At 36.3% G+C, this 24,883-nt stretch overlaps 1 protein-coding gene across 1 annotated transcript; it reads left to right on the plus strand.

Annotated features, from left to right (window-relative positions):
* Positions 1-926: 926 nt before the first annotated feature.
* SF3B1 (splicing factor 3b subunit 1) lies at positions 927-23,879 on the plus strand. The gene is given in 26 exon segments (XM_070933284.1): positions 927-1,008; positions 4,961-5,127; positions 5,340-5,441; positions 6,370-6,484; positions 8,272-8,351; positions 10,048-10,215; positions 10,521-10,758; positions 11,265-11,477; positions 11,928-12,049; positions 13,088-13,285; positions 13,375-13,476; positions 13,850-14,029; positions 14,715-14,801; positions 15,227-15,497; positions 16,335-16,480; positions 16,571-16,717; positions 17,326-17,451; positions 18,193-18,414; positions 19,009-19,191; positions 19,286-19,397; positions 19,485-19,605; positions 20,505-20,636; positions 21,237-21,480; positions 21,482-21,510; positions 22,477-22,693; positions 23,269-23,879. Coding segments are annotated over 26 exon segments (3,909 nt in total). The 5' UTR covers positions 927-980; the 3' UTR covers positions 23,428-23,879.
* Positions 23,880-24,883: the final 1,004 nt, after the last annotated feature.

A 24,883-nucleotide genomic window follows, 5' to 3' on the forward strand; every position in this document is an offset into this window, starting at 1 on the left:
AATGTGTGAAAATGATCAGCAAAGAAGATAGAAAGTTTTTCATATGCAGTTGTTTGGCTGCAGAGATTTGTAGGAAACTGAAAACATGACATGATTGGTTGGGTTTTTAAAAAAAAACAGCTGTAAATATAAGGAGCAGGAATGGGGAAAATAGTAATCGCTGGAAGGATCCAAATATCTTTGGATGATGGAGCAAAAACTAGAAGCTAATATATAAAAGACACACACACACACACACAATGACAACTGAAAAGAGCCCACTGCGGTTGAAAGAACATAAGAGTATGTATATTTCCAATTTGCATTCTAATCTTGTTCAAGAGTCTCAATAATATCCTGTATTTAACAGTCACGTATGTTATTTTTTAAAAAATAAAAAACATATTGCACTTTTATCCATGAATGGATCCGGGTCCATAAGCAGACAGAAATGAAGTCCATCATTCAGGCTTCGCCTGGATGGTGCAGCTGTTATTCTTAATCTCACACTCATAGAGCAATCGAGGCTCAAAACCTCCTCTCGCGTTTGAACAAATGACAACCGCGTTTAAAATAATTACCTCCGATTCAAACTTCCCCCCACCAAAGTCAGGATCAAGAGCGTCAAATCTCTGGACTGGACTGGGAAATAAAAAACAAACTTACTCCTTTTGCCACCTATAAAGATCTCTGTGTTTTTTAACCTATAGGGTACTTACTTTCTCGGGACACACTCGCAAACGAGTGGGCTTCCGACAAGCAGGCGAACAACGTGGTTATTATATAAAGGGCAAAATCCCAAGAGCAGGGACCTCGCCTATCCGTGCATTCGAGCGACTCTGCCAGTTTCACGATCTACAGTTGTACTGGCCTCCCTTCTTCCCCGCCTGCGCAGGAGTTTCCCTCGCAACCCCGCCCACTAGCGGAAGTTGACGTCGTCGCGAGAAGGCGCTCGGCGCCCCCTTCCATCTCGCTTCCCGTTTTTCTTCGAGCTCCACAAAATGGCGAAGATCGCCAAGACCCACGAAGGTAAGAAACGGTCGCGGTCTTTCACGTTTGGGCGGCGCCCCTTCTGGCCGCCTCTCCTCGCCTTCCCTTTCAAACGGTCGCCAAGCCCTCGAGAAGAAAGTGGAGGGTGTGAGGGGAGTCCGGGCGGTGAAGCGGTTGGGTCTCCGTCGGGCCTGGGCCTGCGCGTAATGGCGTCGCGGAGCGATTTTCTCCCGCTTGCGCGCTCCTCTTCGTTCGGCCTCTGTGTCGTCGGTAGCTCAGTGCGGGGAAGGCCAGAGGGCGGCTAGAGAAGTTGGGTGTGAGCTGGAAAGCCACGGGCGTTAGGATGGGCCCGTCAGATAACCGCCATCTGTTTCTTTCCCACTTCGAGGTAAACGCGCACTCTTTGGTGCCCGCTCACCGGATTAAAACGGGGAACGTTTTTGTTCGTTAAACGACGAAGACTTTTATTATTTGACAATAATGGTTTGTTAATGAAACTTGCGCGACCGGAGGAAAAACGTGCGAGAATAACAAGATTCGGGTCGACATGTGTTTGGGACGTAAGGCCCGTTTTTTCTTTTAATATCGGGCGTCCGACGAAAGGTAGCCTGCTTTTGGGGTAAGGGTGGGCTCTTTGTTTAACGTAGGACGGTTAAAAGGTGCAAAAGGGGTTTACCAAAGGAAACCTGTGAAAGACGAGACATGAGAAAGGGACCTCAGAGTATAGGAGGGGTGTGGTTAAGGTTTTGAAGTAGGATGAAGAGACCACTAATAACAGCGGAAGCACTCTTGCGGTAAAGCATACCCTTAGGGTTACTACTAGGAGCATGATTTACTCTTAATAAATTAGTAAATTTATTAAGCACACTTTAATAAATTAATGGAGGTTTTTAAAAAGAGACTGGACAGTCACCTGTCTGAAATGGTAGGATCTCCTGCTTGAGCAGAAGGTTGGACTAGAAGACCTCCAAGGTCCCTTCCAGTTCTATTCTGATTGATTGATTATGATTTACCCTTAATAAATGTATTAAGCATACTCTTAATCTACGTCACTGGGTTGTTATTGTTGAAGTCTTGAAGATTAAAAACATAGATCTAGCATATGTGTACTTTGATCCTTCTGCCTTTCGGAAGGATTATAAGCAGAAGACAAAAGATTATTTGTATCTGTTATGTGAACCTAGCCAGTTTGTAACTTTCGGTATGTAGCATACCATATTACAGGAATATAATTTGTGAGAGTATTTTGGGCACATATGGTATTCTCCACCTCTTCAGTGGCTTCTGTTAAGAGAGGAACACCTTGCAGCTCTTTTTGCATTTTTTCTGCCTGGGTTATTTATTAACTTTTTATTTCAGATTGGCTTGTTCTTTTCAATAGGAAGTTCAAAAGGTATCAATCCAGTTGAGCATCTTAGGTTTTGTTTTGTTTTTTTTAGATGAGGAAATGGATTTTTCACTTTAAACTGCACATGTCATAAATGTTGATTGATGTACATTGAAGAGTGTTATATCATTTCTAGCTTTTCTAAAATCTTTAATTAGAAACAATTATAAAGATATTGGAAAAATTAAATGAAAATTCAGTGTTCCCATTACATACAAAAGGAGCTGTTATTTATGTAATGGGGAAAATGATCCAAAATAATTTAATAATTATCTAATTATAGCAATCAGTGAATGTACCACATAATGTTTTAAAATTAATACCATATATGTAAAACTGATCAGAATATTTTTCATCAATTTCCCCCCAAAATTGAAGTGGCATGTATTTTGCATGGCATTAAGATTTCTGGAAATGGTACATGAAAACATACATGGAGGGCAGGACCAAAGAGAATTCTAAGCATAGAAACTTCTGTATAAGCTAGGAATGGAAAGGGAGCCAAATTTGGAGTAAATGTATTCTTTAATCAGAGATCTGAGAATTTTCCTAATAGTCTGGTGAGTCGTTTTTTTTTTTTAATAGAAAAATTATTTAGCTTGGATATAGGCTGAAAATATTCAGGGAAAGATTAAAATTATATGACCTATCACTAATAAAGCAAAAACGATTCATTTTTAATAAGTTGGTCTATTCATATTGAGAGTTGGATAAAAATAACAATGCATTTATTGAAATGCCTGGATATCATAGTTAGATATTCATGTATTACTTGCTAGATACCATGTATTATTTATTTAAGAGACGGTGTATTTGCATGTCACATTAAGCAATAACTTTAAGAGTTCCTGCTTAACTGGGATTGGTCAGAATGGCAGGGTATTTTGCTCAGGTGCTTCCATTTGGCTGTTGCTGAAAGCAGGATAGATTGAAAATCAACCAACCAAAGTGTATTATGATGTCTGAATTCAGACTTCTGATTTGTTCCAGAGTTGAAAGTCATGAACAAAGATTCTAGAATGAATTCTAAGAATTAAAATGATGCAAGCACAGCCTTTATTTATAGAAGTGTGTTTCTTAATGTTCTTAGTGTGTTTTTCTCACTTCAGTGCACATGAGTAAAAGTTCTGGCATATAATATCTTCTCTGATATCTTCTTAGAAGACCTTTAAGCTTCTTAAAAATTATCTAACTTTTTTGATAATATGACCCATTATTTTTATTCTAAAAAGTAATGGGTAGCATTTTTACAAAATTGGAATATTGATTAAGCCAGTTGTTTGGTGTGGGGAGAGTTACTTAAATTTGCCAATGTTCAAGATCCCAAGCCCTGTGCAACTGGGTGAGCTCCTGTTACTTGTGCCAACTTCTGCCAACCTAACAGTTTGAAAGTATCAAAATGCAAGTAGATAAATAGGTACTACTTCAGTGGGAAGATAACAGTGTTCCGAGCACCTTGGCATATAATCATGCCAGCCACATGACCGTGGATGTGTCTTTAGACAACATTGGCTCTCTCAGTTAGAAAACAGAATCACGCCTTAGAGTCAGACATGACTGGACAGGGAAACCTTTATCCTTTTTACCTTGCCCTACTGTACTTGTTGAATGGTATGCTGGAGAGTGCCCTTAATTAAGAGTTGGACATATGTGCTCTTTTTCCTTTGTGCATAAGAACAAATTAAAGTTTTTCTCTCTTGAAAAAATTTATTTTTGCATTATGGATGAATATGGATTTGGAATATATTACAATATGGTTTAAGCAAAACATGATTTGACATATTGAATACATTTGGCTAAAACAGAATGCATTCCCCACATAATGTGAAACTTAAGTTTTCTCTAAAAATGCTTTAATACTTGCTTTTCCTATACATGGAGGGGAGGGCAAGCTGACAATATAAACCATGGTTTATTAATTGTAAGCATTTAACATGCAGAGTAATAGAAGGCAGATTATCTGTGCTCTCCAACTCAAAATCTTTAAAAAGAGGGTAGAAAAATTGGGAAACTTTGGGACCAGTCCCTAATATGTTGGTATTTCCAATCTCTAACAGTGCTAAAAATGCTGCTGTGGGACACCCAAAACCAGTTGTCCCACAGCACCATAACAGAAAAATTGATTCTGCTAGACTCCTTTGACAAAGAATCCCCGCCCCCTTTTATATGATGAATTAATATAGGAGGTTTTTCCTGGCTGTTTTGTGTTTTCAGACAGTTGTGTGATTCAGATTAGAGTGTAGTTATATTCTGTCATTCAAAAATTCATTATGGTTTATGGAATTGCATAAATCAAATTTGACTGGGAATAAAGATAAACTTCTCAAAATTAGGCAGAAATTTCCCCAGAGCATAAATGTGCATTTGATGCTTTTTTAAGCATATTCATATAATTGTTCTTAACATCAAAATGTGTGTACTAGAACATTCATCAAATTATACATTTAAATTGATCTTACACAGAAATAGTATGTAAGCTCTCAAAATCAATTTTGCCAAGATTCATAAATTAAGAGAAGATAAAAGTTATAGAAAAGGTCAGTGTAATCCTTTCGATATGTTGTTTTGAAATATATATAATGTTAGCTTGTAACTTTTTCACAGACATTGAAGCCCAGATTCGAGAAATTCAAGGCAAAAAAGCTGCGCTTGATGAAGCTCAAGGAGTTGGCCTTGATTCTACAGGGTATTACGATCAAGAGATCTATGGTGGAAGTGATAGCAGGTTTGCTGGATATGTAACTTCAATTGCAGCAACTGAACTTGAAGATGTAAGTGTAACTTATTTAATTATTTATTTTTTAATTATTTAATTAGCAATAGCACAACTGCATTGTTTAAAGACTTCGTGGATTCAGTTGTTTTAACAGTTATGCTTAAACAGTTCCATTTACATTTTTAAAGAAATTTTGAATTATTTTAGTACAAAAATATATTCAATAAATATAGTGTTGATCTCTCCTAATCATTTTGATTTATGTAGGATGATGACGACTATTCTTCTACAAGTTTGCTTGGCCAGAAGAAGCCTGGGTATCATGCACCGGTGGCATTACTTAATGACATACCACAATCAACTGAACAGGTGATTTTAGAATATATTAATAATATACAGATGTATTTATTATATATATAATATGTAGAGTATTGACAACCCTTGTGCCAAGAAGAAAGAACACAACAAGAGTCAATGGGGGTCGGCAGAATACAGTGGCCTCTTTATCAGCTATCCTGTGCAGGGAGTCCAAAAGACCAAAGGTGGAAGGGTTGTAATAGATAGGGGAGGAATTGAAATGGAGGCTGTTTGTGCAGGACAAAACAAATGTGAGGTCTTTGCCCAAGGACTCTGGCTTAATGACCACAGCAGAAACTGCTTCCACTAAGAGGCATGATTACATGATTTCCTGTCCAGCCCATATGAGGTCAATTGGAAATTAGAAATCAAATATACATGTATGCCATGAACGCAATACAACTGCTTCACTTTTATTTTGAAGGTGACTGTTTCAATTTACATATGTGCATTTGTGTCTGCCTATGCACCTTTATAGACCTGTTTTGGCCTTTCACAACATTACCTATTTCTTACGTGACCCCTTGGGAAAATTAATTGCCTACCCCTCTTAAGGGGATTGATGGCACTTTAGTGTTTGTAGAATGCATTATTTGAAAATAATTGTGCTGAAATCTGAAGGATTAGAACATCATCTTAATTCATCTGACTTCCATGATGTAGAAAGGTGACTACAAATTAAAGCATTTTTATCCATATGTTGACATTTTACCATAAAGAATTTTTTAAAGAGAAACAGTGCTAATCACTACCCTTTTAGACTGTTGAAGCAAATGCTAAGTATAGCTACATGAAGGGTTTTTTTACCATAATCGTCTTCAGTTTATCTTTTCCCTGGTTCTCCACAATGTCTTTCAACACTCAGAACAGATTTTGAGTACAATAGAATAATCTGTTCCAGCCTTTATTGAGAGTTGTATCTTATTTATCTCACTTTTAGTATGATCCATTTGCTGAACATCGTCCACAAAAGATTGCCGACAGAGAAGATGAATACAAAAATCGGAGACGGATGATGATTATTTCCCCCGAACGTCTTGATCCCTTTGCAGATGGTAAATTATTTTCATTTTTCACTCAATTTTATCAGTTTTGTTTCCTTAAATTATCTTTAGCCCTTTGATTTCTGTTGGCATGCTTGAAAATTCAGGAGTTTTAGTTTATACACTTTGAAAGTTGTTTGAAATCATAGTTTGCCATTTTGTTCATCCTTTATAATACAGATTTTCTTTCCAGGTAGAAGGACAAGAAAATAATGAACCATTGCCATAGAAACACAAAGGGTTAAAGGTTTCTCTTTTCTTATTGCTTTGGTTATATATGCTGTACTTTGAGTGATTTTAATATTTAGTGCTCAAGAATCTTCCAACTTACTGGATGCTTTCAATCCAAAAGTAGAACATAAAGAATGACTGCTTTTAAAACGGTGCCTAGCAAACTGGAGCAGTTGATTCTCACATTTTGAATTTTCAAGAAGTTAAGCTTAAGAGAAACAAAAGTAACATTTAAAACGTTTGTTACTTTTAGTAGTTCAGATATATTCTGATAAATTTTATAAACCTAGCTTAGTGCAAGGGGTATCTGTGGGCCTGATGGACGCTTTCCTTGGGTGTGTTAGTTTGACAAGAAACCTTAGAGCACCTGTTGATTAAAACTATAACTGGTTGCAGGTTTTTGTAAATTGGCATTTCAGCCTGCATGAATTAATAGGGATATGGATTTTACTTGCTTAACTGTCATTGATATAAACATGTATTGTCAGAATTCACAGGCCCATACTAACTGTCCTTAATTTCTTTCCTACAGCAGTACTGCTATATGCCAGTCCTGTCTGCATTCTTAAGGGTGCAGTTCAACACATCCTGTGTAGATAATGGTGAAAAAGTATCCCAAAGGAAAGTCCTATCAAAGCTGGTGTCAGAATGACACTGCCAATTGGGCATTGATGTTCAGCATAGAAAATGTATTAAGAATTATATTTTGTCCTAAATACTAATGCTATACTACTGGTATAGCCAATCTGCACTTTAAAAATAGTGCTTCCTAGATAAGATTGTTACTATATGGCTGGGCTTCTGTAAATATTTGAAATTAGAATAAATTTCAAGGTTCAAATTAATATTTATGATGTGGGGAAAGACTTTTTGCCTGTGAGTATCCTTATGGTAAAAACACTGTACTGCAATCAGTTCACAGTTGTAATTATACCTTCAGAATAAGTGGGGGGAGAAATTGGGTGCTCTTAAAGTGAAGCCCTTTTAGCATGCCTCCACAAAGTAAGAATCTGGGGTTCATTGTCCAGATTCATCAAACATATACACTGATCTGTATGATAAAACAATTTGAGTTATTTAGGTTTACAGTAGTACGTATAGTCAGATATCATAGGCTTTATCAGCTTGAACAAGGTAATGTGTTGATTATAAATATCTTTCCAAAGTGTTACTAATGGTAAAGAGATAATTTTCTAGGCTTCTATTCTGCTGCTTGAAGTCAGAACTGCTGATGGAGACAAAAGGCACGAAAGTGTACGTATTCCGGATTAGCAACCCAGGAACCCATCACTTCTGAAGACTCTTAACTGTGCTGTCATTTTATCATTCTTATCTCCTTTAAAATATTTGTTTTAAGCTGTTGTAGTTATGTTTGTGTTCAAACAGGTTAAATTGATCAGCAAAGTGAATAAAAGTAAGATTCATATAACTTCTTAAAAATCAGTCAAAATATTAAAATTAATTGATTTTGAAATAAAATAAAGTTAGAATAGAGCAGTTTAAAAGCCAACTTTTCTGCCTTTCCTGCACTTATTATGCTTTTGTCCTGTTGCTGTTCTCTTCTGCAGGTGGGAAGACACCTGATCCTAAAATGAATGCCAGAACATATATGGATGTTATGCGTGAACAACATTTAACAAAAGAAGAGGTTAGTTGGTTAAGATTGTTACTCTTAAGCTTCAGTTTTCATTATCTTAGGCAAGGCTTTTCTTAGTTCATGGCATGTTGAGTTCCTGAAGTACCACTAGTATTGATGTCTTCTTTTGGTGTATTTCCTCTCTGCTTTATGACCACTGCTTAGTTCCTGCAATGCTTTGGAGGCAGAACACTTCAGAATATTGTAGGAAAATTTAATGATACGCAACATACAGAGAGGTTCCTCTAACATTAAGACTTACCAAATCTAAAACATGAAATATGGATAATATACAATTATATGAACATTTAAAAGCCTGGCAAAATGCCTGTCTCAACAAATTGATTAAAAATTCTAGCTTGGTGTTGTACATGAAGTAGGTTGATTTGTCTGCTGAATAGATAATGCTTTGCCAAGGCCCACTTTAAATAATATTACGATTCACATTCTCCCAATTGGCTGCAGAGTGGGTCAGGAATGGGTTGATACAGTTGATCTGCCTGGAGACTGAGTCATAATTTTGGTGGCCATGCCTCTATCGACTCCAATTTATTTGACTCTGTCGAGACATACTGGCAGTTCTCTCATTCAACTCATTCCTGACCACCAGAATCAGATGGTCTGGACTTCAGGGTTTTTTTGTTTGTTTGTTTTTTGCTGCTCCTTGTGAACTGGTCAGTTTAGCTTTGGCTGGAAACGCCGCCGCGCTGCCACCCTGCGCCCCCCCCGACAGTTTAAATTGGCGCTTCTCAGCTGGGGAACCGTTTGATCCGCCATATTGCGCACCGCTCGCTCTGAGCAAGCCAGAGATCGCACCGGGTCTGGACTACAGCTTCGCTGATTCAGCGGCCGCCTGGGAAGCTAGCCGACGATCACCCCGGGATCTAGATTCCAGCAGTCGCTAATCAGCGGGTCGCACGTGCCTCAGCCGGCCGCCTGTGCTACCCGCCACATTCTCTTAGTATATATAAAAAGTTGTAGTTTGATGTATTGTAAATTCATAGATGCACACACATGCACATACATAGTTCATTAATGGAACCGCATAAAACATGTTGCAATCACATATGTAAGTATAATTTGGGTATAAATTATTCAGCTAAATATTTGTTCAAATAAAAACAGTGATTTGCACTAGCCAGGAAATACTGTGATAATTTAGAAAATTTAGACCAATATATTCTGTATTTTGCTTCATATATACCACTCTCTTTATGTACGTGGTTTGGGTCTATTTGGCTATACAGGTAGTTGTCACTTAATAATGGTAATGGGACTGGAATTTCTGTTGCGAAGCAATGTAATTGTTTGACATGCTGCTTAGTGGCAGCAGTTCTGGTCCTTCCAGTTGCCATTTGTTAAGCAAATCGCCATTCGTGACAGCTTCCCCATTGATTTTCTTCTTGGAAGCCAGTGGTGAAGGTCTCAAATGATGCTCATGTGACCATGGGGAGACTGGCTAACATAAGTATGAGGACTGGTTGTAAATGCCACTTACTCAGTACTGTTATGAGTTTGAACAGCCACTGAATGCTGGTTAAAGGAGGATCTTCTGTAATTGATTAATACCAATAATTGGAAATGCTCACCTGTAGAAATGTATATCCCAAATTAAAATGTGGATCCATTTAGAAGATATGAATGTACCAATAACTCTGAACTTATTTCTTTAGTTCATGTTATTTGAGACATCTTTTCTCTTTAACAGAGAGAAATTAGACAGCAACTAGCAGAAAAGGCTAAAGCTGGTGAACTTAAAGTCGTCAATGGTGCTGCATCCCAGCCACCATCAAAACGCAAACGGCGTTGGGACCAGACTGCTGACCAGACTCCTGGTGCCACACCTAAGAAATTGTCTAGCTGGGATCAAGCTGAGGTAACATCTTAATGCATATTCTATTTTTTTATTCATTATCTGCCAAGTTGGAAATAAAATATAGGACAGGCTATAGTGCTCAACATATACCTGTTTCAAGCACAGACAACATTCTTCTGTGACATTTTTAAATTAATCCATCAATGCAAATGAATCTGCAGGTCTAAGCCTCAACATTTTTAAAAAGAATAATGTATCCTGTCATTTGAACCAGACATAAGACTGTTGACTGAAAGATATGATATGTTTTTGTAAAACGTTATCTCGAAGTACATTTTCATTAAACCCTGTTTTATTTTGTTCAGACACCTGGACATACTCCATCACTGCGCTGGGATGAAACACCTGGTCGTGCAAAGGGTAGTGAGACACCTGGAGCAACCCCTGGATCTAAAATATGGGATCCAACTCCTAGTCATACACCAGCAGGAGCTGCAACACCTGGGCGTGGTGATACACCTGGTCATGCAACACCTGGGCATGGAGGTGCAACTTCCAGTGCTCGGAAGAATCGATGGGATGAGACTCCAAAAACAGAAAGAGGTATTCTTTGTGGAACATATTAAAATAAATTTAGTCTACTGTATCAGTAAATTAGTACATTATGTTTAGCAGATTATCTTAATTTCAAATGAGACCAACTGTTTATTCAGTATGCTGTTGGAAAGCTTTTGCATTCCGGAGTTTTTATTTTTTTAACTTGATTTTTGTCCCCTTAGTTCTAATAAGCTTTAGCTATATCTTGATAACATATTGATACTTATGCTAAAAATAGAATGTAGGTAACCTTATAAGCCACTTTTTAAAAAAGGATGTATTTGGGTATGTCAAAGGAGGTCTTTTGCTCAGAGGAGCAAGACAATATTGCATGTTAGTAAGCTCCCTGTATATCAGTCCCAGAAATTAAACTAATAACCTAATATAACTTTGCTTGGACAAATTATTATAGATAAATCTGAGATTAGGAGTTTAGATAAAAGTACTGTGAAAGTTTTTACTTCTATTTGTGAACTGAATTCAATTTGAAATGGTTGGATTTTGTTTTCCAGATACCCCAGGACATGGGAGTGGATGGGCAGAAACTCCTCGTACTGATCGAGGGGGTGATTCCATTGGTGAAACGCCAACTCCTGGAGCGAGTAAAAGAAAATCACGTTGGGATGAGACACCGGCAAGTCAGATGGGTGGCAGCACCCCTGTATTAACACCAGGCAAAACACCAATTGGTACACCAGCTATGAACATGGCAACACCTACACCAGGTAATTTCAGTTCCCTTAAATAGCCAAAATTCTAATTATATCTGCTAGATTCAGTGGTATTATATGACAAGGGATCTTTGACCAGTAGAATTTTCATTATTCTTAAAGTTTAATTAAAGTGCACATGCACACATCTGCCCTGCTTGACATTTGCCTTGAATAGGAACATACTAGAGCATTCTGGAGACAGAAAAAGGAAAGTAGGGAACAAATGAAATCCTATTCTATAATCATAATTGTTTAATGCTGAAGTTAGCCTGAATATCCATTATACTGTCATACTACTGTTTCATATCTGTGCTCTACTTAAACTTCAGTTATCAGATCAAGTTAAAGCATTTTTGGAAATATAATGCTTATCACAATGACTTGAAAACATTGCCAATAATTTTTTTAAAAAACATGCATGTTGTCTCCATGTACTTCATATATTGAACAAATTCTTTATAGGGCACATAATGAGCATGACTCCTGAACAACTCCAAGCCTGGCGATGGGAAAGAGAAATTGATGAAAGAAATAGACCCCTTTCTGATGAAGAGTTGGATGCCATGTTTCCTGAGGGCTATCGGGTAAGGAATAAGCCATGTACAATAATAGTATCTGTGTGCTAAATTCAGTGTATACATAAATCATCTAAATGTCACTAATGGGAATAAAATATTTTGATTCTATATGAACTATGAAAAAGAAATCTCTTAAAAGGCCAAAGAGATTTCATTCTAAAATTTAGCACGATCTTAAAAATTAGACTGAATTTCAAAGATCTATTTAGAATGAACCAAAGTACTTGAACAGCTAATTCATCTCCCATTTGTTGATTCTATTGTATCTTAAGCTACTTTTGAAATGTCTTCATTTCTGATTAAATGGTAAGGGAAATAATAAATGGTTGAGGAGGATCCTTGCTTTCAGCTCTTTTCATGTTCTTTCTTTGACCACAACATCCTCTAATGCAGTTTCATCAATAGGAGCTAAAATTACCTCTAATAATTCTTTGAAAAAAAATGTAGGACAAGATATAAGCACATTTTATAAGATGCCAGAGCTACCTGCCTGGCAAATTCCTACTTTCCCAGTATTTAAATAGTGATGTTCAAGAAGTCCATATCACTGATGCATGTTTTCTGGGGAGAGAGACTTAGAATTAAGAAGGGACTGTGATGGCCTGGGTTATGGTTCTCTACCTCACATGTACCTTGGACAGAATTCTCTATCTCACATGTACCTTGGACAGAAGAGAGCTTGAGGACCAACACTGTTCAGTCCAGAAACAATGTACAGTAGTGCTCAGGGTAAAATGACAAAAACCCATTACATTGGTTGCCTTGGTCTGGAATAGTAGAGCTATGGAAGGTCATGGAATGACTAGTTACTTGCTTTCTGTTGGGCCAAGCTGCCTTACAGGCATCTTGTTTTAGTGAAACATTAGGAATGCTATATAAATCATCTTGAGCTTCTAGAATAAAGGCAGTGTATAAATTAACAAATAACAAATCTTAACAAACAAATTGAAACTATTCCTAGAAAAAACATAGCTTTTTTTAATTTGAAGTACGGAATTCCTTTTTTCTTCTGTGATGTGACAATGTGTTTATTTGTCCATTCAGGTTCTCCCTCCCCCAGCAGGTTATGTTCCTATTCGTACTCCAGCTCGTAAACTTACAGCAACACCAACCCCCTTGGGTGGCATGACTGGATTCCACATGCAAACAGAAGACAGGACTATGAAGAGTGTCAATGACCAGCCCTCAGGAAATCTTCCTTTCCTAAAACCAGATGACATACAATATTTTGATAAACTGCTGGTGAGTTCTTTGGTCTGACAGTGTTGTGTTCTTTGATGAAGAAATTCAAGTGAATATATGTTAATATTGTACATATGTGACAATTACAGGTTGATGTTGATGAATCAACTCTTAGTCCAGAGGAACAGAAAGAAAGAAAAATAATGAAACTGCTTTTGAAGATAAAAAATGGCACCCCTCCAATGAGGAAGGTAAAATAGACTACTTTCATATCAATGGCATTTTCCTTTTATTCCCACTTTTGGTTCATTTTATCTTTTCTTTGTTCCTAGATTGCTTTCAGCTTTGGTGTGTGTGTGTGTGTGTGTGTGTGTGTGTGTGTGTGTGTGTGTGTGTGTGTGTTTGCAAAGACATATACATACATATACACACACTCAGTTTATTAATAAGCTGCTTCTGAAATATGCTTGTTTGCTTTATGTGCCATAACTAAAATGCTTCCTTTGTAGAAATGCACTGTGATGTCAAATGTAATAGCAATGTACCTTTATAACTGATTATTTGACTTGGTGGAATTTTGGAGTTTATATATAATAGTATGCTTTCTTTCTTCTGCTTCCATAGGCTGCTTTGCGACAGATTACTGACAAAGCTCGAGAATTTGGAGCTGGCCCATTGTTCAATCAAATTTTGCCCCTTCTGATGTCTCCAACCCTTGAAGATCAAGAACGCCACTTGCTTGTTAAAGTTATTGACAGAATCTTATATAAGTTGGATGACTTAGTCCGGCCATATGTACACAAGGTTTGTGTCTCTGAATGTAGTATTTCAGTGTGTTGCATACTTGATCAGAAGCCTCTTGTAAACTCATAATTGTAACTATATTTTGTACATAAATGTAGAATGACTCTGGCTATAACGCTATTCTAGGATATAGGATTTCATGTGCAAGCTTCTAATCTGTGCAATTTTGATTCATGCACTTTTCCCTCCCCTTTCTTTCAAATGACAGGAAAATTAACACCATGTAAAAAGAGAGAATTGTTTAGAAACAAATTATAGGCTTTTTTTTTTTAAGTCCATGGGGTTGGCAGGTTTTTTTTTTTTTTTGGTTAAATGTATCATTTTAATAGGCTAAGAATTGAGATAATTGAAATGAACCTTAATTTCTTCCACTTCCTAGCCATACAAGCAACAGAGAGTGAGCAGGCAAGCCACAGGTTTTAAACAGCCCTTCTAAAGACTCTTTAGTGTTACCTATGAATTGCTATCTTGTTAAATGATTAGTTCAGATGGTTTCAATATATATGTATGTGTACAGTTTTCCAAAATTAACCTTTAAATGGAATTCTTAAGCTGTCAACTTAGGTCAGTAAATGTTTATCTTACAAGAGACTGAAGCTTCATTTGTGCTTGCAAAATTAATATTACATTATTTGTATCAAACATTAATTTCCATGAGTTTTGACTTTCATTCAATTTCTTTTAGATTCTTGTGGTCATTGAACCTTTGCTGATTGATGAAGATTACTATGCTAGAGTGGAAGGCAGAGAAATCATTTCCAACCTGGCTAAGGTAATATATCTTTCTTAATTAATGAACAGATACTAGCTTAGAGATGAAGGAAGATATGCCAAATGGTTGTGTACAATTTGAATTTATGTATAGATATGCACACAAAATTGAGCTGTTAAGAACAAGAATGTTTCACTTTAAGCCATATTCTATCACTGAAAAACAACCAATAATGGCAAAATATGGAACATATTTTAAATTGGGGCGGCCGTTTAATTTATTTTTAATTATTTTAACTTTTATATTGTATGTTATTTTAATTCTCGGCTGTTCACCGCCCTGAGTCCCTTTGGGGAGAAGGGCGGGATATAAATTTAAATAATAATAATAATAATAATAATAATAATAATAATAATAATAATAATAAATAAGTATTTTTGGTTTTTGGTTGGATTAACAGATTCTTATGTTTTTGGTCCATTCAGGCAGCTGGGCTGGCAACAATGATCTCTACCATGCGACCTGATATTGATAACATGGATGAATATGTTCGTAACACAACAGCTCGAGCTTTTGCTGTTGTTGCTTCTGCCCTAGGAATTCCATCCTTGTTGCCATTTTTAAAAGCTGTGTGCAAAAGCAAGAAGTCTTGGCAAGCCAGACACACGGGCATCAAGATTGTGCAGCAAATTGCTATTCTGATGGGTTGTGCAATTTTACCCCATCTCAGGAGTTTGGTTGAAATTATTGAACATGGTAGGTGTGTTAAATGTTCTGTAACTATGAGATTGAATGATTTAGAGTTGGATGTCAGTAATCTGTAACAATTAAATGAAGTGGATTAAAGCAGTCGTTTTCTCTATTCCTTTTGAAATGTAATAGTCTTTATATTTAAGAATCAAACTTACAGTTGATTTTATCCTTTAATTTCTCAGTAAATTAGCCCTCATGACAAATCAATACTGACTGATAGGTTATAAGCAGTATATATCAATTAGATGGATTTTGCTGAAGTATAGAATGTTCTGTTAAAAATGAGGCTGTCTCTGGTAAAACTATTCAGTATGTTGATATTTGTCTCTCATTACAATCCAGGAAAACTTCCTGCTTATTTCTTTGCCTTCATCTCTTTGTGTGCTGGGCTCTATCTCATTCTGAAATCCCTCAAAAAGCCCCTCTGCTGCTGGTCTTGCCTATCCCAAAGTTTATAAGACCTAGTACCTATTGCAATACCCTAGTAACATCATTGCAGACTTTCCATCTGCCATAATGTTCCTCCAAAGCTATCATCACCTAGACTTCTAGGAGGATAGTTGCTGACTTCCCACCAAATGCTATCTCAAAAATTATTCTAGATGGTTAACCCTGCAGAGCAGATCCTTGAATGTCTGAAAAAAACAGACTTTCCCTTTATCTGAAAGCAGTAAAGGAAGTTGTCTGAACCTTCCTTATTTAATAAATTAGATGTCCCCCCCCTGCTCCTTAGCAATATTTTTAAAAAATGGCAGCATAGTTTCCCCCCACACACACACACACACTATAATAGGTAAAAGAAATCTGAAATACAGAATAAACTACATATTTGTTTTGCAGGCTTGGTTGATGAGCAACAGAAAGTACGCACCATTAGTGCTTTAGCCATTGCTGCTTTAGCTGAAGCAGCAACCCCATATGGTATTGAATCATTTGACTCTGTTCTAAAGCCCCTTTGGAAAGGCATACGTCAACACAGAGGAAAGGTATGTCCAATTTAACATCAGTCAGATAATATTCGTTAATAGGTGGTGTTATTTATAATAATATTTGTTTTTTATATATATATATTTTAGGGTCTGGCTGCTTTCTTGAAAGCCATAGGATATCTTATTCCACTTATGGATGCAGAGTATGCCAACTACTATACCAGAGAAGTAATGCTCATTCTTATCAGAGAGTTTCAGTCTCCTGATGAAGAAATGAAGAAGATTGTGTTGAAGGTATGTAGGTATATTTGAACATGGAAGATTTTGTTGGAGTCTGCTTTGTTCTGCTGGTGGAAGCCTCGCCATTGGGAGGTAAAGAAAAAGATATGACTCTGAAATGCATAAAAGTAGAGAGGTGTACATAAATGTAGAGATGGTGGTAAAACTGAGAACTTCAGTTTCTTAATAAAAAATATTCATGATTAGCACCTACGTTTCACTTTACCTGAAGAATTAGACTTCACAGTGTTAAAAACTATGTTGATACGTTCCTGTCCATTATCCAAATAATCCTGAGATTCTGAAATAAAAGTATAGCAGCTTTTTAAGATTTGCTAATGAAATAGTGGTTGAGCTGAATTTTGAACTAATTGGTTTCTGAGGAGATTCTAAAGATTGTTAAATGTAAATATGAGAAGCCCGTAAGCGCTCTGGATATTGCTAAATTCCCAGGTCTGCATTAGTATAATCACTACACATATGCAAATACATTCAGTGTTGCCCATTCTTGCTGTAATGCTCTTCCAAATAATTTTATTTATTTGAAATGCATAAAGCACACTTGGTAGAATAACATCTTTACTTTTTGGAAAATTTTACATTAGCTTGTCTTTTTTTTCCAGGTTGTAAAGCAGTGTTGTGGCACAGATGGTGTTGAAGCAAACTACATTAAAACAGAAATTTTGCCTCCATTTTTCAAGCATTTCTGGCAGCATAGAATGGCATTGGATAGAAGAAATTATAGACAGGTATTACTATTATTGACACTAGTACAGTAATTTTTAGCAGAAATTCCTAATAATTACATTAAGCAGAATATAGATAAAACTAAAGGATGCTTATTGTTGGTCAAAATTTAATTCCAATTGCGAGGAAGTGGAATTGGGAACATCCGTAGAGGTTTCTAAGCAGAGATAATTGGCTTAGAAGAAAAATGAAAAGGAATATATATTGTGTGCCTGATACATACATACCCTAAAGCTGTGGTGGGTTTCAGAAATTTTTACTGCCGGTTCTGTGGGCGTGGCATGGCTTGGTGGGCGTGGCAGGGGAAGGATACTATAAAATCTCCATTCTATCCCCAATCCAGGGGAAGGTTACTGCAAAATCCCCATTTCCTCCTGATCATCTGGGACTTGGGAGGCAGAGAATAGATGGGGGCAGGGGCAGTCAGAATTTTTACTACCAGTTCTCCGAACTACTCAAAATTTCTGCTACCGGTTCTCCAGAACTGGTCAGAACCTGCTGAAACCCACCTCTGCCCTAAAGGGGAAGAAAATGAGGGGGTGTTCCCGCATGTTTTACTTTGTGATTGGTTACCTGTTATGTGGCAGCTAACTTGTGATAGTATCTAGTGTACTTTTCAAAAATCCAGATGTATCCATTTTGCCTTTATCCTTAATACATTATTTTTGTTTGGAAATGGAATTGAGATGGTTCCAAATTTCTAAATTGATCATTGATTCCATAAACTTTTGTGTTTGTTGTAGTTGGTTGACACAACCGTGGAGCTTGCAAACAAAGTTGGAGCTGCAGAAATTATTTCCAGGATTGTGGATGATCTGAAAGATGAAGCTGAGCAATATAGGAAAATGGTTATGGAAACTATTGAAAAGATCATGGGGAATCTGGGTGCAGCTGACATTGACCACAAGTTGGAAGAACAACTTATTGATGGCATTTTATATGCCTTCCAAGAACAGACTACAGAGGTATATGAATATACTCATAAAAGCTATTCTGGATTCAGATTCAAGTTATGACAAATATTGGGAAATGTTGGAAAGATATATTTATGCCATCAAAAATCACTTAATCGTTGCAGATGGCAAATTAATAAATTTTAGAGATACACAAGGTCTGTGTAATGAGAGAACATTTCATCTCTCATTAGGGTTATGCTTGGACTGAGATAAACTATTCTCTGCCCCAGTAAATAATCAGCATCTTTTTCGTGATGGGAAAGAGCTCTCAATCTTTCTTCATCTAATACATCCTGCTTTTGCGGTCAGTTTAGTCTTTTTTCCTGTAGAATAGAAATTAACATTAAAATTCTTAAATTCTCTTCGATGGGCATCATTGCTAAACATTCTCAAAATGGAATTGATCTATTTCAGTGTAAGGGCTGGAGTTAAGTTATAGAATGTTCTTGCATTATTTTGCTATCAGAGGACTACAGTAATATTTCTTGCTTGTCAAGTCACTTCAAAAGATGACAGCCTAGAATTTAATCTTGCCCGGAATGTGACAATAAAAACCCAACAATGTCAGTATTTTAACACTGGTCTAATTTTTTTGATTGATAGGACTCGGTGATGTTGAATGGCTTTGGTACAGTGGTAAATGCTCTTGGCAAGCGAGTGAAACCATATTTACCCCAGATCTGTGGTACAGTGTTGTGGCGTTTGAACAACAAATCAGCCAAAGTGAGACAGCAAGCTGCCGACCTGATATCTCGTACTGCAGTTGTCATGAAAACCTGTCAAGAGGTATTCACTGTTTGCTATCTTCTTCCCTAAACATCTGCTGTTGGTTTAAAATTGTTGGAGTCTATGTATATTTTTCTTTGTCTTTTGGTTCTAGGAAAAATTGATGGGTCACTTGGGTGTGGTATTGTATGAGTATTTGGGTGAAGAATACCCTGAAGTATTGGGCAGTATCCTAGGAGCTCTTAAAGCCATTGTGAACGTCATAGGTAAGTATGTGAGTTGTGGTTAGAGTGACATTTTTACTTTGAAAAACAGAAATGGAGATTAAATGTATTGTTTCTTACATTTAACAGGTATGCACAAAATGACTCCTCCAATTAAGGATCTGCTGCCAAGACTCACACCTATCTTGAAAAACAGGCATGAAAAAGTACAAGAGAATTGTATTGACTTGGTTGGACGTATTGCAGACAGGTAAATTCATTTGTAACAACATTATAAACAGTTAAATATGTCTTACAAATAAAATGACTTCTTAAAATGGATTTATACAAGTAATTCTCGACTTACAATATAGTTCATTTAGTGACCATTCAAATTTACAATAGCACTGAAAAAAAGTGACTTAAGACCATTTTTTCAACTGTTGCAACATCCCCAATGGTCATATGATAAAAATTCAGATGCTTGGCAACTGACTTATTTATGACGGTTGCAGTGTCCCAGGGTCATGTAATCATCTTTTGCGACCTTCTGACAAGCAAAGTCAATGGGAAAGCCAGATCCCCTTAACTGTGTTACTAACTTAATGACTGCCGTGGTTCACTTAACAACTGTGGGTAAGAAAGGTTGCAAAATGGAGTAACACTCACTTTACAACTGTCTCACTTAGCAACAGAAAATGTGGGCTCAATTATGGTCGTAAGTCGACTACCTGTACAGAGTTTATGAAATCCTAATGTTCTGATGAAGATCATGTGCGTACTATTATTGCATCTGTCCTCATTAAATACCTTCCATCGTTGCTTTTCCCTCAAAATTTAGCAGTGTATTTCAAAGATTTAGAAGAATTTCCAACCGGCTGACTGCTGTATCTGTCCAAGAGAAGTCAGGACAAGGCTGTTCTCCTTCCCAGAAATCCCTTATTCAGTGCCTTTCTCTGCATAGAGAAAACCACAGAAAGATTTTAGCATAAGGAATGTGACTGCATCTATCAGGATAAATAATGCCATCTTGGGGAGGTGCTTTGGTTTAGAGGTTAGAGTTTTGGGGAGGGAAGCCCTCTCTGTCTTCTCTACTATTTCACTTAATTTGGCAAATGTATTTAAATGTTCTTTATTACTATTATTAATACCATTTCCTCTTTCTTCCAGAGGGGCAGAATATGTTTCTGCAAGGGAATGGATGAGGATTTGTTTTGAATTGCTTGAATTGTTAAAAGCACATAAGAAAGCTATTAGAAGAGCTACTGTGAATACATTTGGTTATATTGCAAAAGCTATTGGGTAAGTATAAGCTTCCTGTACTGATTTGTTTAAATGGGGAATGAAAAGTTAATGTTACAGTTAACTCTACTGTAATTATCTATGTCTTGGTTGTTAGTGGCAAGACATTCTCACATTAAACATTTTACCTACCTTAGATTTTATGCATTTATCTGGAAATGAATTTCTTGGACAGAATCTAACATCCCAACCAGAAGAGAGCATTGATTTCATTTAATGTAATCATGTGACAGAATTGGAAAGAAGAAGAAAAGAGGAATTAAGTTAGCAGTAAAAAAAAAAAACCCTGATAATCTGGCGCACATTATATGTAATAAAATTGTGGATTGATTAATTATAAGCAATTAGAATTTTTACCAAGGAAAATACTATGCATCAAACATTATCACATGAGCTTCCCCATGATTATTGTAAGCTTGTGAAATAATTAAATATAAAGTTACTTAGTTTCATATGATTTTGTAAATGTATTCTAAAACTTTTCTGTTAGCAAAAATACAAGAAATCTTTCCTTGAGAAAGATTAATTATGTGGATAGGCAGGCAGATAGATTTTTAACTGTAATTTTTCTCTAATATTTTCATCTTTCCCTTATTTTAGGCCCCATGATGTGCTTGCAACCCTGCTAAATAATTTGAAAGTACAAGAAAGACAAAACAGAGTGTGTACAACAGTGGCAATTGCTATTGTGGCTGAAACTTGTTCCCCTTTTACAGTACTGCCTGCACTTATGAATGAATACAGAGTTCCAGAGTTGAATGTTCAGAATGGTGTATTAAAATCTCTTTCTTTCCTATTTGAATATATTGGAGAAATGGGAAAAGACTACATTTATGCTGTTACCCCCCTTACTTGAAGATGCTTTAATGGACAGGTAATTTTTCCCTCCACACTAAACTATTTTTTTTCCTTTGCTCTTATCTGCCAGGTTATAGTAAACCTAACAAATATTAAGCCAATTACTTAGGTTCATGATTGTGGCAGTATGGAAAGACCACAGAGACATGTTCATTGAGATGTGAAATTTTTGGGATAGTTGAAAAATGTGGTTTTCTGTTTCTTGGACATCAGGAATATACATATATGTAATAATTACTTTTGGACCTCCTTTATGTATTTAAATAAATTAGTACATTCAAGAGTTATTCTACAGTATATAGCTTTTCTTGAAATACAGTAATTACAATGGTCTGGAGTTAAATAATCTTAAATGATAATTCTATTATATTCCTTTACGCCAACAGTAGAAGGGAAATGAGAAGGGAAAGAACAGTCCCTTTCTTACCCTTGTTTAATTATTTGAATAGGAATTCAGCTCCAGAGCACAAATAGGTGCTGGGATAGAGGGTGCCTCTATTGCTATGGTTCCTTATACTGGTTGTGTAAGTAAAAGAGAAGCAAGGGTAGCTTTGTTTTTTGATATTCTTTTTATTCTCTACCCATCCACCTACTAGCAAATCCACCCTGTCTAGCAACTTATCTGAGCTGGGGGAGTCAGCCCGTTGGGCTGCTGAAGTGCTGCTGCTCCCTCTCATTTTTCTCTTTTTGACACGCCTTCTTACATTGATCTGTTTTAGGAATTTGGTTGACCTGGCAATGTTTCTTTTCTTCTTTTTGTGGTATTGAAGCACAGTTTTGACTTGGAGTCAAAAGGGGGGAAGTTAACTGTGCCAGCTATCAACCCAAGACTATTGAGGAGAAAAGGATGAACAGTCATGTTTGATATTAAAAGATTTTATTTTATCAAACTAGAACAACTTCTGGTTCAACTTAAGGTTGAAAGAAAGAAAAAATAGGGAGCAAGTTACTAATAATTTCTTCTGTACAATTTCTTTTTCAGGGATCTGGTGCACAGGCAAACAGCTAGTGCAGTAGTGCAGCATATGTCTCTTGGAGTATATGGGTTTGGCTGTGAGGACTCTCTGAATCACTTGCTAAATTATGTGTGGCCCAATGTGTTTGAGACATCTCCTCATGTCATCCAAGCAGTTATGGGAGCACTGGAGGGCCTAAGGGTGGCTATTGGACCTTGCCGGATGTTGCAGTATTGTTTACAGGTAAATTGGATAAAAATGCCTATCTAGATTTCTGAATATTTTTTAAAAACAATATTAGATCAGGAAAATTATTTAATTGAAAAGTATCCTGCAACTGTCTTAAAGATTTCTTTATATTGAACTCTAGAAAAGAATTGTAATGTAGGAAGGTTCCATGTATATGGTTTGCAAATGAACATAGATAATGAAATCTTCCAAGATCATTTTTTGCTAGTAGAAAATTTTCTGAATGATTCATATGATAAGAAATAATATCTAGCATGGGCAACAGATACATTTGCCTTAATAAACAGATAAATTATTTTAATAAAAGACTACATAAACCACAAAGTATAAAATCAACATAAGTAGAAAGGCAGTGGCTACATATAAGAAGTTCTGCAACTTATTACTGCTGCTTCTCAAAGCTTTTGCCAATTATTTCTAGGAAGGAGGAGCTAGACAATAGAGATCGAACTGAATAATGTATCCAGATTTCTGACATGTCGAAAAATGCCATTTCTTTGTAAAATGATCAGTAAATAAGATGATTCACTTAAGTGCAATTTAATTTCTGGTTCTTTTTTTTTTCCTAGGGTTTGTTTCACCCTGCCAGAAAAGTCAGAGATGTGTATTGGAAGATTTATAATTCCATCTATATTGGTTCACAGGATGCTCTAATAGCACATTATCCACGAATCTACAATGATGAAAAGAATACCTACATTCGTTATGAACTTGATTATGTCTTGTAATTTTATTTCTCATTTGTTTTGTGTTCAATAGACAGCTATTCCATATTTGGTTCAGAACTGGTGATGTACAATTTTTAAGACACTGCAGAGTACCGTAGAATGGTCAGAGGCAGAGCTTAGAAATCAATAGCATGATTTTTAAATAACATGTCTTTGTTTTGGTGTTAAAGCCAGTAGTGACCAAGAAACACAATGATTACAGAGAATATGGGAGGGAAATCATCTTGATGAGGATTTAAGATTCTGTTCCTTGTGTTTAAAGGGGCTGTTTGAGAAATAAACATTTGTGTATAAAATATTAATGGTTATTTGTGTGTGAGCATTTTTGGGCAGGGAGACATATAAGAAGTCTCAGATCATCAAGCAATTCATGTAAAAAGGTGGCATATTACATTTTAATTGTCTTTGTCATACCCTAGCTTTTGAATAAATAAGAAACGTTCACATTTTGATTGTTGTGTCTTTATCTTGAAAAAGCACTTGTTATAAAATTGGCTTTTGTACTGAATTGCTTTGAGGTTTGGGTCTTTATTTTTTCTTTTCTCCACCAAATATTTTCCTATCATATATCCACTGTTTTCTTCCATTATGATTTGCTTTACTGAAGCAGTAATGAATACAAAACTGGATATTTATTGATTATTGAAACATGGCTGTGGATTATACACTAAAATAGATGTATATGTGGGGTTGAAATGTTATTAGGAGGCTATGTACAATATGTAATGTTCAGTGGGTAAACATTACACCAAATATCCACCAGCAAATTTTATGGTGGCTGGTCATGGTAACATTCTTGTTCAAAAGGGGAAAATGGCACAGATGTCTAACTGATGATAGTAGCCATTGTATGTGGGATATGGAAAGATTGAGCACATTTCAGGCCCAGTATAAAAGAAAAACAAAGTCTATGGTTAACAGATGCCATTCAAGTTGTCATTTTGTGGCTGCTATTCCCACTTAACTATCTGGAGGTTGGAAAGGAAAATTGACAATTGATTAGCCAACATTCAATTCAACTTCAGATGACATTGCAAACCTGGGGTTTAAATGGGATGTCTGCTCTAGGCTCACACATTGTGGTAACTTGAATCAAGGGTTAGCACGGGAAAGCATTCATTTGTTGGTCAGGGACAACACTTAATTTTTTTGTTTAATTTATAAGGAGAATAGGGCTGCAGCTGTGCAGTGAAAAGCATTGCATGGGAGCCATGCAATGTTTATGGAAAGCTTCCAAGGCCACATTTTTTAAAACTTGTGTCTCAATTGCTACTTCAGATTTTCTTTAAACATACCAGAATCTTATGACACTTAGATTCTCTATTCTTGAACATTCATGGAAAACTTGCAGTCTCACATTTTAAACTCTACCCTGGAGTTTGACTAAAATAATGTGCATCAGATGCTTATATATCTCTTACTGGAAGAATATTTTTTTAATTCCAAAATTGCGTAG

Source organism: Pituophis catenifer, unplaced genomic scaffold, assembly GCF_029215685.1.
Source record: "Pituophis catenifer annectens isolate HBS135680 unplaced genomic scaffold, rPitCat1.0.hap2 SCAF_1, whole genome shotgun sequence".
NCBI classification, from domain to species: Eukaryota; Metazoa; Chordata; class Lepidosauria; order Squamata; family Colubridae; genus Pituophis; species Pituophis catenifer.